General features: G+C 36.7%; 2 protein-coding genes across 2 annotated transcripts; one reads left to right on the top strand and one right to left on the bottom strand.

Moving 5' to 3' along the window:
• Positions 1 to 3266: 3266 nt before the first annotated feature.
• Positions 3267 to 4410, bottom strand: EAE97_002191 (uncharacterized protein; the record flags this gene model as incomplete). The annotated part of the gene is made up of 4 exons (XM_038872702.1): positions 3267 to 3419; positions 3480 to 3630; positions 3886 to 4006; positions 4185 to 4410. 4 exons carry the CDS (start codon positions 4408 to 4410, stop codon positions 3267 to 3269), a joined length of 651 nt encoding a protein of 216 aa, XP_038735908.1.
• Positions 4411 to 9211: 4801 nt separating this feature from the next.
• EAE97_002190 (uncharacterized protein) lies at positions 9212 to 10969 on the top strand (the record flags this gene model as incomplete). Its single annotated transcript, XM_038872701.1, has 1 exon — positions 9212 to 10969. The coding sequence occupies one exon, from the start codon at positions 9212 to 9214 to the stop codon at positions 10967 to 10969; it is 1758 nt and encodes a 585-aa protein (XP_038735907.1).
• Between the last annotated feature and the right edge of the window lie 6556 nt (positions 10970 to 17525).

Here is a 17525-nt window from a genome sequence, read left to right as displayed (position 1 = left end):
TGACAATCAATGTATTACAGTCAGTTACTGTCTTCTTTGCCTATGAAGTCTTATTCTGAGGTTGTCGTTCTAAACTCAGAGTAAAGAATTTTCTCTTTGGAATAGAAAAGTAAGTATTCGAATGAGAGAAGACCTTTTGTTCTCTTCACTGCTTTTATGAGGAAAGGTACCAAATGGGGTCGGAAGGGAAGAAGATGTTGAAGGGAGAAAAAAAAAATGGAGATTAAAATTGTGAAGGCAGATTCTTTAGGGTTGAATGGAAGGGAATAATTTTTTGTTAGATTCAGTATTTAGTGGATTTTAATTTTCTCGGCTGCGAAATTTAAGTGTTTAAGTGTTAAGTCATATGTCATAAATTTCGATGATGAAGGCTGAAGTAAGTGAACGGCTTCACGGAAGGTCCTAGTATGAAAGTTCCGGTGGTATGATTTTGGATTTTGGAGAGAAAATGTCACCAAAAAAGTCACAGCAAAAGAGTTTCAATCATACATACGATCTATTATGGTTATAATTTTTCCTCAAATTGAGATCGCATTACTATTGTAGATATTTCGGGTCTTGTATGTATTTAAGTGAGTGTATCTATGAAGCACAGTTACCTACCACCTACCACCTACCACCTATCACCCATCTACCTAGATATTTGGGTAATTGACAACAGTCCATTCATCCAGAAGTAACCATATAAGTACGAGATCTAGGTATTTTCTCGAGGCATATTATATATATATATATATGTATGTATATGTACACGAGGTATATATGCAACCTCGGCCTCATCAATCATATCATATTATATCATATCAATTCAATTCATTCCATTCCATCACATCACCTAGGTACATTACCACATTGCCTGTATATATACCCGGTTGTGCATTGTACCTGGGTAGGCTCAAGCTACTTACTACCTGGTAGGAAGCGGTAGTGGATCAATCATTTAATGTTACTCGCGATACATTATTCATCCCCCGGTGAGTGAGCTCATCAGATCCAAGTCAACTGGCGATAAACAGCCAGTCACTGGTAGCCAGAGGGAAAAGCCTTACAGACTGCAAACGGCACATTCGTCCATCTCTCCCCCTCCTTCTTCCTATCTAATCAACGATACTCGTATGCCCACCGTAGAGCCTCCCTAGGCACTTCAGTCATCAGGGCTGTAAACCCAGTACTAATAAGTACTCATCTACGTTCAATATGAGGACCAGTCATCAATACAAAAATGGCTATTCCAACGTGACATAAGTTAATCACGATTACTACGAGTGTTAACACATGAAACAACCTGCATCGATGTATCGCGTTTCATTGCTGTGGTCGAAGTAAGAACTTTACATACTCACATTCGCATAAATGAGCGTGCGAACAATGGCTTTATATCTTCCCTCTTTTATATAAACTTAAAATAATTGTACTCGAGTATCACGCTATCACAAGCTATTGACCTACATGAGTAAAGTCATTCTCTTGATTGTATTGAATTACATTATTGCCATTGATATTGCTATTCATCAATAAGCTTCTGAAGCCATCCCTTGACAGCAACACTTTGGTAGGTAGCCGAAGATAACTACGATGTAGGTAAATGCTTCCTTCCCTGAGCCCTCATCCCCATTTTCAAATCCAGCCACAATGTAATGAATGAGGGGTTGAAAATCTTCATTCAATTTTGTCAATGTCAACCTAGGTGATTTCCTCTTTCTCTTACCTGCATACAGAGTGGATCTGTTTTCCCGCCTTTTCATTGGAGAGGTTTGGTGACTCTCTAAAGCTTCCCATTTCTCTTTTAACCTCACATTCATGAACTTTCCCACTTCCCATCTTTCATTCTTCATTCCCCCACAAAAAACACACACACACACACACACACATGCCGTACATCCCTTCCCCGAGAAATCTGAAATCCAAAGTAAGTCTTACATACGTACTTTCTCCATACTTACTGACTTACATACAGCACGGAGTCTCTCGACCTGAAATTCGGTATCGGAATGACCATGTTGTAATCAATCAAGCTGGATCTCGCGCCTACCAACTAAAAAGAAGAATCATCGCATCCAAAAATAATAATCAATGGAGGAAAGGTGTGCGGGCGTAAGTCAGTGTGTATCCACACCAAAAAATTACCCCTCCATTATCTAGATAATGGTATCGTATCCACCTGGTCATCGCCACCGTATCATTGATCGTATCTGGCAATCATCATGCCCACGCCCGCCCCCCTCATTCTGGCCCATTGTACCAATGTGATAAATTCATGCTGTCGAATTATGATGATCTATCTTTGCATCCGATTGTCTTATGAAAAGAGTTCAGCAGCCTTATGGAAAGAGATATGGCGCTACACACTCTACAAGCGGTGAATGTACTGAGTAGATCTATCGTGGAAAAAGGTTGTGGGCAGATCTTTGAGGTGATGGCATCTTCTCAAACTTATACGATCGCGAAAGCACATATACCTATGATGACTACATTTGTATTTGTACTTTATGATTCAGAGTCCCAAAGCCATCTCATTTCTTTCTGATTCAAAGATGTCAAGCCATCTCATTTAATGTGAAGTAACATCTCCACGATGATGATATTTATATCCATCCGTGCTTCAAGGTTCAAACTTTAAAGTTATCTTACATTAGTTACCTACCTATCATGAAGCAACATCACATTACCAAAATCCAGACCGCAATTCTATAGAATCTTCAGACGAAGGGGCCAGCTCCGAGATACTCATTCGTAGAGTGCAAATCCCAATCACCGGGTTACCGAACCCCACACACTTTCTTCACGATACCTCTCATTCCCCGTTTTCGTGAAGCCGACTATCTAATCTGCGAATGACGACATCTGAGATCCCTCTTCAATGAGCGCTTTTCCTTAAATGTAATCTCCGCGCCAGCGATACATATCCTTTTGGTCGACTCGCATACACTTGCAAGCATTGGGAAGATCTTGTGTCACCATCGTCTGCAACCACTCCTCTTCCTGCATATACGCAGAGAGAAGGTCGGTACCACTACATAACTCGAGAGAACTTATTATGTCACTTCCTTCAAACGAGATGCTGCATGCAGGTGAAAGGTTACAGAAGCTTCTCTTCGTTCACGGATAACTTCCGACATATCCACATCATTTGATACGTACATTGATACACTGATACAAACCTCATAGAAAGAGACGTCAAAATGATTACTATGGCATGAAAATGGGTATGTGCTAGATCTACAAAATTGCCGCTTCAAAGGAATGCTTGATTTGATTCCGCTGCTTTAACCTGACATCCACGCAGCTGCTCTATTAACTCCGAAGTTTGTCGCCAGTCGAAGACCACTAGAACCCATTGGGAAATAGCTGACCAGATACCAAGTCAAGCAGATTATTTGGATAATCGCCGAGATCAAGGTCAACGGCTTGCTTCGAAGCTACACACAAGATTAGATTATTAGAAGATGGTGGGAACAAGTATCAATGTAAATACTTACGCCTAGACTGAAATATAGGGTCAACGCAATAGATCCGAAATAAGTCGCGGTAAACGGAAGGCGTGGCGCTGATATCAGGTGGTTCATGTACGTCCACGGGCCCATCATCGCGGCCCATGATGCGAGGAATAGCATTGAACCTAGGGTCCATCTAGATGTCACACGCTCCAAGTTAGTTTTGAGGGTGTAGATGTATACATCTTAACTTCGTAATCCTTCAAAGTCTTAAGCCATTCATTGATGCTTGAGTAGTATCATGACTGATCGACAAACTTTAAGCTCCATACGCAATGCCCGACGCGTAGTTGCATGGACGCGAGGTTGCTAAAGGCTTGGAGTACTGCAATTCGTATTTGACGAAACTTGCAGGACATGTGTTTCAGATGGCAAGGAAAGTGAGACTTACAAAATCGCAAACTTGGTTGGAAGAACGATCAGGTACGGGAATAAGACGAAACAAATAACAAAACAGGCCAATGCACCGATATTAAACCCAGCAAAGAGTAAAAGTCGATCCCACCTACTCACTGAGTATAAGAAAATCAATAGTCAGTCAGCCTTCAAATAAGCAATTTTTGGAAGTAACACAAAAAGACAGTCAAGCCACACTGGTAAACGACGCCACTGTACGTCGGACCAGGTGGCGGCGGATGCAGGGACAGTGCAACGTGTGGGGAAGTGAGAAAGTTAGGTAGGTTGACTTACAGGCAAACCATCCTTCTTCTTCTTCGCGGCGGTTTCGACCAGGTAGAGGCGCACCCGCACCCTCTGTGGTAGGCAGTCGAACATAGCCACTGTCTCCAAATGGATTCAGCGATTTTATCGAGGATAATAGGCCACCGGTCTGCTGAGCAGTGTTTACGGGTAGGTCCGGGTCGCGACGCGACCAGCCTAAGGAATTCATGGAATCTCTGAAGGAGGAGGAAGCCATGGTCGCGATGATCTTTCGGTAGTTATGGCTATATGTAGGACTGATATTGTTTCCCCACCCCTGTCGTTTCTTTCGCAGATGCCGTGAATGTTCAAGATAAGGTAGGTAATTGATCCGAGTTCAAGAACCTAGTTTAGAGATGGACCGAAGAGATGCGATCGATTCGGGGTATTTTGTTGAAGAAAATACGGCCGTTTATGTCCTACTCAGTATAATTTGTCTGCAGGTATGTCGTGCGTTAATCGACCTCGTGGAAAGAATGCGACTGGTTTCTTTGCAAATGTTGAAAAGGGGTGTCCAATGACCTTTTCAACGGACAGGGTTTTGGGTGAATGGAATATCTCTATGCAATGCGAGATCTCCTCGTGACCACTCTAGAGGCTCTTAATGATGAAATCGAATAATGGATGTCTGATGAAGGTGGGATCTGAGGACAGTTTGTCGCAGTCAGCAGGAATGGGGTGTGGTGTGGTGGTATAGCTTCTAAGGATTGATCGGAATGAAGAGCAATAAGCGCTCTTTTTTAGCTTTGGGCTCAAGTTGTATGCGATAAGCCCTTGTATTTTATTTTCGAATTATTATGGTGGGTTCTTTTTATCGCTGGTGGTGGTGGAAGAGTCAGGTTTAGGTGTAGGTGGTATTGTTGATAGGCAATCATGGGAAAGCTTATGATGATGGGAAGTTGTTGCTTTGACGCTAAAAGTATCTCACATAATATGCCGCTAGTCGGTAGGGGGTTTGGAAATGTACCGGTACACAGACGCCCTTGACGAACCAGCCAGTCCAGTTAATGAGTGACAAGAACGATTTAACTACTATTATCAGGTCACACAGTATTTATTCACCTAGTAGCGTATAGTGTAGTCAGATCTGGTGAAATCTGAATCCATGGAAGTAGAACCAAGTGGAAAGTCGCAACTGTATGCTATTATACATTTACGCGCAGGAGGAGTACGAAATATCTGTACCCGAAAATAGTATTGTGGCACAGTCTTAGAGTAGATGTCCACCTACATCCAGTCCAATGCATAGTAGCCTATTCCTCTTCAAGGCCATAGGAATCCCGCAAGTCTTGCATGATTCCCTACCTCACATACCTTATCGAGCTTGCGTATTAGCGTGTGGTTCAACTCTGAGACATTCAACCCTCCATTGCAATCTTTTTGGGCAAGGTAGCAAATACCGGACATGGATTAATAGATCTGATTAAGGTTGGAAAGATGCAAATGTAGAAGCGAGAGGGTGTGAAGAGGCATGAAAAGGTGTGGATGGTGGTTCGCTAGGTTCGAGAGGATGGGAAAGTATGAGTCTTCGATACCATTTACTTCTGATTATTGAGTGAAACCTCCCCAACCTTTTAATAAAATCTTGGAAAACCTGGTAGAGACTACTTTCAAACCTTTCTGCAAAGTCAAGTGACTTGAGGTTGTATGCACGAGTGAAGAACATAAAAGGATATCCTCGCCTCCTGAACCTCTCAACTTCTTCCAACCAAATTACCGAAGTTTGAGCCACCGTCGACTTCTTCTCCCTACTTACGACCTAGGTATTCAGCCTGAAGTCCTTTACACTGGCTGCATAACATTTGTGTACACTTGCACAAACAGCTACAAGATCAATAGCCTCAAACTCAACTTTGATATCAGTCATCCTTCGCTACCTTTCAAACCGAGGTCTTGGTACTACAAGCTACAAGCTACAAACTACAAGCTACATACTACATACTACATACTACACACATACTCTCGACCTTACCTGACTTCACTCCTCTCTTCGATATTGGATTGGACTACCTACCTATTTTATCCCGTCTTACCCAATCGTGTAAGACTTTCGGTTGCACCATCTCATCTCATTTGCTTGTATCAACGGCCGACTTCCTCAAGGTTTTCAGAAGTGGAAGCTTGCACCCGTTTCACCGGACAGGCTGAACTCCATTCTAACACACGTCTTGCCGGTCTTGTCGGCGACATATCAGATTATTGAATTTTCTGGATCTCACTCCTACGCTCTCACGGAAACAAGGAAACAAGGAAACGAACATTACCTTTCTTTACCGATAAAGATTTGGCTTTCGTTGCTACCTAGATCCTTCGAACCCTTTCTGCCACTACGAACCCTTCTTACAACATTTTCGGATTTTGCGGAGGAGATCTTTATCTGCTTTATGTATTTATTTATCTGTCTATCTATCGATCGACTGGGTATCTAACTATCTAATCCTTATCAATTATCTACCCCGCCATTCAAAATAAGCTCCTTGGAAGCATTTTGGCGACGGAACAATCGATTGCATTCCTTCTTTGCCATTCTGATTCGCAAAGAGCTCCATATTCTTGGAAAATACGGTACTTGACTCCCAATTTCCTTCTCCTTGCTTGCTTGCTCTTCTATCTTTCCTTGGCTTCCCAGCTATCTCATTCGTTGAATGGGCAGAAGCAAAAAATATATACAACCAGTACCACGTCTGACAAGAATTAATAAAGAAGCCCTCGCTCTTCTTCTTAGCCCAATCAGAAAACTAATTGAGAAAAGATTGTCCTACATTTTAGAAAGTCCATCATCCATCTTTTACTCTCGGTCGGTCAAATTATTACACGCGAGCATCTTTGATCGCCTTGGTACTTCGAGTTACCCTCATGCGATTTATTCATTTCTGCTATTCTATATGACAGATAATAATAAGACTGGAATCTATTCCATATTAAGTTAGGAATTCTATGCCATTAATTCCCACGAAATCGCCCCTCAATTGCTTCTACCAGGTATCTATAAAGAAGAAGCTTGGGACCCGACCCGATCAACTTCCTCTCAACCTATCAATACTTGCTTGACTCATGTAGTCACATCTACAACATATACAGACACACACATATACATGCACTCACACACACATATATACATGTAACAACATAATTCATTCCTCCTTACACCACCCACTCTCCTACGATTATTCACATATACATACATACATATATATATACAGCAAGGTACCACTTACCATTGACCACTCACCACTCACCACTCACCACTCACCATTTACCACCAACATTTCTGCGAAACATCGAGGAGATCGAATCAAAAAGCAATCCGACAGCAATCCGATACCTCTCCGACAACCTACAGTTTCTCCCCCTTCTGCAATCAATAAATTCACCGAAGCATTCTTCCATTTCCAGATTTGACATCGCTAGACGCGGTTCATTCGTCATTACATTACGCCAAGTCCCGAATTGACCGACCATCCCACCCCGGATTTCCAAAGAACAAGGGAAAGAAAGGAAGGAAAATCTCATTTCACTCACCATCGAAGAATCCGAACCAATAAATCCATTCAGAAACGGGAAAAAGGGCCAAGAAGAGGAATCCGGTCGAGGAAAAGAAAGGATTCGAATCTAGTGAATTAATTAATACTTGGTACAGAATACAGACGACAGACAACAGAGAACCTAGGTAAATAAAAATCCGCAAGTCTTGTTACCTCCTTACCACCCTTCCTCCGTCCCTCCCTCCCTCCCTTCCTCCCTCTCTCCCTACTACAACTGCACTCTCACTGCACTCCACTGCACATCCAAGTTCGCAATCAATTTACGCCTCAACCTCAACCTAGTACCATTCAATTCTAACCTTCACACTTGAACATTTAGGGAAATTTCAGGGAATAAAAACTCAAAACAATTATTCAATCTTAGTCTTTTTTTTCTCTCACACTGCGTTGCGTTGCGCTGCGCTAAAAAAAAGATTTCATTCCATAAAGGATATTTACTTTAATCATTTCCTGCCCTCTTCCTCCATCGACATCTTACAAGAAACTTCTTTCCTATCGATTTTTGGTGTCATCACACAAAAACATTCGAATGCTCATTCTCAACGAAAGAAATTAAATGTTCTTCGACTTCTTAAATCAATCAGTCAATAGAAATCACCCCGTGCAACCCTCGGCCATCACTACCGAGAGCTAGAAAGAAAAGGTTATCCCTCCCTCCCCCCCCACCGCCTTTCAACGAAATATCGTGAGTTATCCCACACAACGGCTGTTTTGGCACACATTTTTGGGAAATTCCTCTCCCCAATCATAACTTCTCCGCCTTTTTCTAGCGCACTCTAGAAAAGGTAACCTTCCTTCCCCTCTTGAGTTGACAACTCAATTATCCTTCACTCATTCTTCTCCCATCAATTTTTACTTTGCGAGGACTCATCAAAGGAAGAAGAAAGATAGAATACTAACAATCTATCGGACAAGGCCCCCTCGCGATAAATAAATTTATCACTTCGCCCTACCTGCCTTATCAGCCAAATCAAAGACCACATAACCGTCGTGGCCCTTATTAATCCAACAACAAAGCTCAGAGGACTGCAAAAAGTTCGATAGCATTTATTTACTCAGGAGTCAGCATCAGCTTCATTGCCGCTTACATCTTCGAAACTCGACAACCGTCTGCCCGCATGTAAGTGCGCATCCTTTTTCCATATATGCATGTTCCCCCCTATGACGACTTGGCAAATAAAACACTCTGCATTGTGGTCATATAGCATGATCATTGGTTCTGCGAACAAATATTTTGTCATCTCGTAAGGTAATTAATTACAAGCATAGTATCAATTCCGTGGCAAATCTGGGGATATGCTTGTTTCTCATTCGAAATTGGCTTTTTTGAACCTTTGACAATGGCTAACGTTTGTCACACACATAGATAACGATCACCTTTTGTTCAAAAGAGGTACAAATACAAACCAACAACCACGTACAAGACATATAACTTCCTCAAAGACCTTGTAGTCAGGCGTCAGAATAGCTAAAATGGCTGGCACGGGTGCATTAAGCCCGTTTATCAAAGACGAGCCCGATGATCAATTCTTCTCTTCTCACAACCAAAGATTCATGTCGAACCCACAAAGCTTTGGTCTTACGCAGACACACTTCAATCAATTCGGCTCACATGGAGGCAGCATCAATCCCAATGATTTGAATGTTGGCAGCAATGCCATGTCTATTCCAAACAGTGGATACGGCACCTCGTTCCAGAACAACTTTACTCAGCCATCGAACCCAAGCGCAAGCTTCTCAAAGGGCATCTCAACTTTTGGCGATGACGAATTGCTAGATAGTCTAGACACCTTGAACACTCACGGTGGCATGCAGAACGGAGGTCAAGACTTCGGCATGGAATTCGACTTTAACAACGGACACAACATCTATGCAAGCAATAATGGAAATGGCTTGGCTGTTGACCCAAACATGAATGGCTATTCGAATACTCCAGATGGCGATCCTATCCAGAGTCCCTTTGTTCACAATTTCAACCATGCGCAATTTAGACATATGCAGACCCAACACAACTTTGGCTCGTCGCTGCAGTCCCCTGCTTCATACGCAGGTTCGCCGTTAAGCGGTGCGGATTTGCACAATGGAGCTGGAGACAGCAACTTTACCAAGCAACAACGGCCAAGATTGAGTCAAGTGGGATCTGGAAGAAGGCAATCGAGCACTAGAAGTCCACTGACACCGAAAACTCCTGTGATATCATCTCTCAATATTGGATCAACAGATCACTCGAGCTTTCCTTCTCAGCCGATTCGCACCAATCATGTCCACCGACACCAAAAAACCTCATCTAATCAATGGGATCAGCCACCGAATAGCCTTGGTTCCTTCCCAGGCTCCGAGTTCGGTTCGCCTATCCAAGGAGTTCATCCAAATCCTCAAATTTCCGACATTCTTAAGGGTACTTCGATGCCAACCAAACTCAACAATGGCCACGGGACAGCGAATGCACCTGGTTTACAATCCCAAGAAATGAAGAGAAGACGTCGACGGGAATCACACAACCTTGTTGAGAGAAGAAGGCGAGATAACATCAACGAGCGCATTCAGGAATTGAGTCATCTTGTTCCCTTGCATCGACTTGAGGATGAGAAGGTACGCAAGGCCATTATGAACAATTCTCCTCTGTCGCCAAGCCTCACGGCTGTATCACAACCACCAAATGGAATAAGCCCTCCCCAAGCTACCTCGGGCCTTGCTGGCCCTGGTGCCAGGAGAGCCACAGGTAATATTACTACCGGTATTCCGATCGAGGAGAAAGACAAGGGTCCAAATAAGGGCGACATTCTTAATGGTGCCGTAAGCTGGACTAGAGATCTTATGTGGATGTGTCATCATCAGGCTCAACAAATGGAAGATCTAGCCAATCTCATCGCTGAATTGGGAGGAACATGGCCATACGAGAAAACTGAAGATGAGAAGCGCATGCATACCGAATTGATGGATGCTATGACGAAGAATGGTGAAGCTAGTTTCGAATACACCAGACGTCCAGGTACAGGTTTAAGGGTACCTAAACATACCGACTATAGAGGTGAACCAGACCGTGGCTCCAACTTCTCTCAGCTCGACAACTCACTGAGCCCAGACAACCATAGCAGTACAGATGTTGGTCAAACTGGTATGGGTGGTCCAGGTCAATACTGGAGTGGACACAATAGTGGAGGCAGCGGTCCTGGCTCTATTGGTGGCTTCAAAGAAGAGGATGAATACAACATGGATCTCGGACAATGAGGAATCCATACTGTTGTTCTATGAGCAATTCATTGTTCAGATGTGGGAGAATTTCTTACAGTTTTTAAGGCAAAGCAACAAGGAATTGGTTACCAGTCTGCATACACTTTTTCGCTTCGCATTTGTGTTTTTAAATTACTGGTGTTTTCATCTTTGCATTTAATGGTAGTTATGGGGCTTGATTTGGCTTGGTGTTGCTTGCGGTTTGAACATTGCTCGCAGAAGGCGAGTCAATCATGTGGATGGAATATGGATACTAATGGCTTTGACGATAATGGCTTTGACGATAAGGGTTGGAATTTATAATTTGTTGGAGATGGATATTGGTTTCACTTACATGCATCACTTTTTTTTTTTTTGGTTTTGGTTTTACTATCTACTTGCATCTATCTTTGCGGTCTGGGCTCCTTCACATGATACCTGTGCATCGGAATACCGATGTTTGCCTGTTGTTTTTCCTATGTTACTTGACGACTGGATGGAATCACGACTAAATGGGTTTACGAGTATATGGACTGGATCGACAGTATTGAATGGGGCTCTTTTTCCAGCATTTGATTTGTTACCTATTTTCTTTTAACCCCTGCACAATACATTAGCTAGTTTAGTTAGTACTTGTCATCTATTCTGCCCTTCTGGTAGATTGGATTTCAAGAGATATTCACAAGTTGCTTATCAACGAATGAAATATACGAAATGCACCCCACTCTATTGGTTTGCTACATGGTTCTTTGCATGCAATTTCATTTTTCTCCGTCCCGTCCACTGCTTCTTTACCCCTCCTTTTGTTGAGGGCCCACTACTTGACATTGGGGTACTGAGAGATCCGTGAGGTGTATGCATGTTGATAAGCGTGTATTTATGTATGCCCTCTAAGCGCACCCTCCAGCTATCGAACAGATCCATGGTATGCAAGAGATCTCTTCCAGAGGTGGGTTCTAATGGACGGCAAGGAAAGCGGAGTGTGTTGTGTTTATATTGAGTTTCGGATCTAGGTAAATGGTCCCAATATTGACAATTTAATAAATGGATTTTAAACCTCAAACCCTGAGGTTTGAATGGATGTAGGTGTGCATATGTGAGAACTTCGGGCAGGGATTAAATGGGGTTGTTGGGGTAGGATCAGGAGTTCAGCTGGTGGGGGGGGTTAAATTTGTGCTTGCTTTTGATGGGATTTCTATTCCGGGTGAAAATTGGATTAGGGGATCTGTAATGGGAAATTGGGAATGGATTTGATGCAGATTAAAACAACAGAAAAGTGGTTTTGCTTGGTCCTTCTTCTCGTCTGTCGGGGAGAGTAAAAGTAGACGAAGGGAAAGTGGAAGTAGAAGAGAAAGAGAGATCAAGGGTCGATTGAATAAGAGTAGAGTTAATACAAATATAGCGTAGAATAGCTTTAATATTCTCGGTACTGTAAGCTACCTATACTTTATCTCATACGATCAGATACGTCTCTAATCGAATGATTTATAGATTTATAGATTTTTAGATTTTTAGAGTTATAGATGTGCGGGTTTACGGATTTATTGATTAGTTCTGATTATTTACAAACAATATAATAGTAGTAGCGGTGTGATACTTATGAATTTTCTACAAGTTGGTGGTACAAGGCTAATTCTAGAAAGTGATTTATCTGAAACATAATGCTAAATGTTCGAAGATTTTAATAAGTGTAAGAATATCCTAAGATTAAATTTTAATATCAAAGCCATTTATAACACTAGATGAAATGATTATATTCAGAGTACAAAACAAGAGTATTATACAACATTCTTTTTAAAATGCGATCTTCCAAAAAAATTTGATCGAATTTCTATTTATTATGGATATTGCTAAGAAAATTGAAACTCAGTAAATTTAATGAAATCAATTTAAACGAAAATAAAGCTTTTTGACAGAAGTGCTTGTTCTATTAGTAATAAGTTCTATTATAAAATTCAGATTCTAAGTATGTTTATAACAACCAAAACTGATAAACTTGTTAATAGTTTTATTTCACTTGATTGCAATATATTTAAGGAACTAATGGATCCTAATATAGAGGTTAATTAAAAGAAATCTAATGCATCATAAATTAGATCTAAATTTATAACTAATTGTTTTTCGTACTGATGAATTATAACTTTATATTCCACCAGTATTTTCTTCAATGGTTTAATTAAAGTGACACAGAAAAATGGAAATTATATCAAAAAAAAAGTTGAGATTATGTTGTTTAAATTAATGATAATGATTTTTTATAAGAATCGTTTACTAAATCATTTTTTTATAGAAAGAAGTATCAAAGTTATGGTGAAGAATTGAAAGAAAATTCAAGGAGGACTCATATTTTGATGGTAACAAATAAAAAATTGTTTGATAGTTTAACTGACGAACAAATAATATTGAATGATTAAATACATATAATAATATAAGTTTTAGTTTCATTCAATATAATGATAAATGAAACAACTTTTGTATTCTTGTATGTTTGAAGGAGATCATTATAGAAACGAAAATAATTCCGAATAATAATAAAAACTTGATTGTAAAAATAAATGGTAACATTGTGATCTATATATTGAGCATTAAATTATTACGGTTCACTTTATACGTTTTATGCTATGATTGAATATCATCAGGTTTTTGGATTATACTCAAACCCGCGAATTGATAAGAAAATTGTATTTATTAAGTTTGGAAATCCCTAAGAATTTGAAAGTATCTTTATTTAACAATCCTTTTAATAATTCTTATATACAAGATTTTTTGAAAGGTTTTAAATATTCGTAATCATTAAAAAGATCTCTTACTTTATTATTATATATAAAATTAAATATAATTATTTCAAAAGGATTTATTCAAAATTATTAATAATATCGAAGTGATTAAAATGAGTTTAATATGAATTTCCGTTTTTATTGTACTATTTCTCATGGAAGTATGATTGATTTATGAATGAGAGAATCTTGGATTAGCAAAGAGCTTATATTGGTCAAAAAATCTATATGAATTTTTTTAATTTTTTTTTTAATGAGTTTATCTATATTATTTTCTGAAAGTTAAATTTTACTCGATATGTTATGTTAATATAAGAGACTCTGATTATTTATAGAGATCATCCAATTAAGGCGTTAAATTTATATAGATATTCATAGTATGTTTCTATATATTCTCCAGTATTTATTATAACATTGCTTTTTCATTTCCTTTATTTGCCTTATTAGTTTGTTGAGTACCAAAGTTTATTAATAGAATAAACCCAACATTATATATCTTAATAGTTTTTGTTGACCAAAGTACATATGATCCAAAACAATATTCATAATCAGAGGATGGTTGATTTAGAAATTACAATAAAGCTACGGAGGAAGATTCAAGAAAAAAACAAAATGATTATTGAATCAAGAGGAAAGAACTCATAAAATCAAATTGAAATCGAGAGACTTTTGAAACTTTTTAATATTGAATGAATGCTTTCGGTTGATTTGGGGATTAGGGTGGGGGGGGGGGGGGGCAATAAAAAGATAAAATATCTCAGGTTTGGAAACAGAAGTTAAATGAAAATTCACTTATGGAAGAAGATGGATTAAATGATTCATTAGGGGATATAGTAGTTTTTTGAGTAGACCTTCCAATAAATCTTTCCATGAATCTTTTAATATATCTTTGGATGATTTATATAGTCTAAGTAGTCCAGATGATTATAATACTTCTAATAAATTAAATAAATTAAATAAATTAAATGAGTTTAAATATTTTTTATACTTGTCTGCTATTCAAAATATGGCCAACCACCCGTAGGTAGTTGATACAGCAGAACTTGGTTATACCGGAATGAAAAATTCGATCAATCAAATTCGATATAAAGAAGATTCTAATATATATGATAGCAATCTAAGTGTTGTGTATAATTTATATTGGATTTCATTTGTAATTTTATGAAAAATTATGTGATAACAGTCAGTTTTGTTTATTCAATTAGAAAAAAACCTTATTCAATTGAATTTACTATAAGACTTATACCGGATTCATGAAAAATTAGTTTAGTATTTTGATTTTACTCAAAAATCCGGAATCGCTATCTAAAAATTGGTAAAATCAGGAAATTACTCCGATATATCCAAAGTTCCAATATATCCCAATCCGGTATAGCCAAGTTCTACTATAGCACCAAATCTGACCTACAGCAACCCTAACATAATAAAGTTGTTTCATAAATCAATAATAAATCAACCACTCATAACATCATAAAAACAAAAAATGAAAATGATTATTACAGTAATCTTAATATGAATACTAAGAATTTCAACCAAACCATAACAATAAAAAAATAAATACAAAATTAATTATAAGCTATATTTTATTTAAAACTTCAAAATTGAAAGATTAATTTTCCAGAATTTTTGAAAAATATCATATTTTATCACATTCCAAAACATTAAAAAACACAACAACAACAACCTTTAATTACTTATATATTACTGAAAATTAATGAATTAATTCAGAACTTGATCAAAACTACAACTCCCACTAAAATTTAATATTATAAAATATACAATTGATTCACTATCAACTTATAAAATGATTTTCATTATGTCAGATTTACGGCAAATCAAAATTAATACTACCAACCACCTTAAAATGGCCAACAGAATTTTCTGATAACCAACAAATAGTTTTTTTTAGATTTTTGAGATTTTTTAAATTTCTTAAATTTCTTCCATATCTTAAATCTCTTAGATTTTTAAAACCCCTCAAATTTTTTAGGTTTGCTAAATTTTCTTGAATTTCTTAGATTTTAATATTTTATATAAGCCTGAAACAAAGAGTAAATAAAGATAGGGATTTTTATATTATTGTTTCTTTTATTCTTCTTTTCAATGTTTAGTCTTATTATTAGTTTTTGTCTTTTACTTCTTTTTTTTGGCTAATTTTATCAAACAAAAGTTTGAATCTTAGATCGAACTTACTCCATATAAGCCAATATAAAACTACGAATAATCTGATTCTATATTTACATCAGTATCGATTTTACAAATCTCAAATTAATAATTTCCTAATACTTTCTATTTCAAATCAATTGTAGATTACTTTTTATATCTTTAAACGATTTGTTTTTATTGTTTTTATAACAAACAATAATGATTAACAATATTGAAGATATTTCAAATTATTATTTCAAATTGAAAATCTGTTTATAAGATATCAAAACCCCTGATTAATATAATTCAAATAGAGTTTCAAACTTCTTATTGATTACTATAAATAAAATCCTGAATACAAAATTGGACTTTTCCTTGAACTCTTTTTTTTGTATGGTTGATTATATGGATTGTCGATGATTTAACCCTTTTACAGAAAATTTATTTGATATGATTAAAAATCAAATTATATAAATATTAATTCGAAACGCTTTCAATAACAAAAGAAAGCCTTTCTTTATATTATTTACAAAATCGAATTTTAAAGATTCTTTAATAAACATTTATTTTGATTTTTTTTTCTTTAATTATAATTATAAAACAAATGAAATATTTTCTCCAATTTTTAAAAGAATTATTTGAATTTATAAAATGTCTATTTTTGATTGGTTTTTATATTAACATTTATTCCAAGTAATTGATTTATGATTCTGATACATCTTTTATCTAAATATTCTATTTTTCTTTTTCCTTTTCTTTTTCTATTAATCATTCAACTCAACGAATATCTAAATTTAATATATTTAATAATCTTAATTTCAATTTATTTCTTATCAAACTTATATTTCTAATTAAAATCAAATACTTCCTTGCTTTCAATCTAACAATAATATTCAATTGGATTTTTTGATTATCGTTTTTCCACAATGAATAAGTATTCCACTTTAGAATAATATAGTTATCCTAAATTTAATAAAGAATTATATTTAAATAAATTTATACAGTTTATTATTAACTAAAAATACTTTTTGTAATTATTTCATAATTTCAATTTCCAAAACCCTTAATTTAACGTATTTCTATATGCCTTAGAAGCTTATAAGATATAAATCCTAAATCTATACTTACTAAATGAAAATCGTTACTATTATTATCACTATTACTTCCTCATAGATCATTATATAAGCTATCTTAATAGCATAAGCAGGGATATAAAACAATGGAAGTACAGTATTAGTACTAATGAAATAGTATTTTTATAATACTTAAAATCCTAAACAATACTCGAGATTCTAAATAATACTAATATTATATTCAAATCTCTGTATGATATTAATACTATGTCCAATGAAAGATTTAGAAAAAAACAAACATTTATAAAATTCTATTTAATTTAATATTTCTTGAATTATGTAATATAAGATATATCTCAAAGCTTTTATATTATTCAAATATTTTATATTTTATAATTTTAATAAAAAAAGTAGATAAAATTATATTTTATTTAATGATAGTTTTATAACCCTACGATTCAATTTATAGTATTATTTCAGAGATTAATATATATAATTTAAATTTTCTAAATATTATAACTTATATGTTTATAAGATTATGTTTATATAATGATTTTGAATTTATAAAATTTATTATAT

This window comes from Botrytis byssoidea (genome assembly GCF_014898295.1).
Source record: "Botrytis byssoidea strain MUCL 94 chromosome Unknown BBYS_004, whole genome shotgun sequence".
Classification (NCBI taxonomy): Eukaryota; Fungi; Ascomycota; class Leotiomycetes; order Helotiales; family Sclerotiniaceae; genus Botrytis; species Botrytis byssoidea.
The sequence above is the reverse complement of the archived record's forward strand: the minus strand, read 5'-3'. Positions and strand labels throughout refer to the sequence as shown.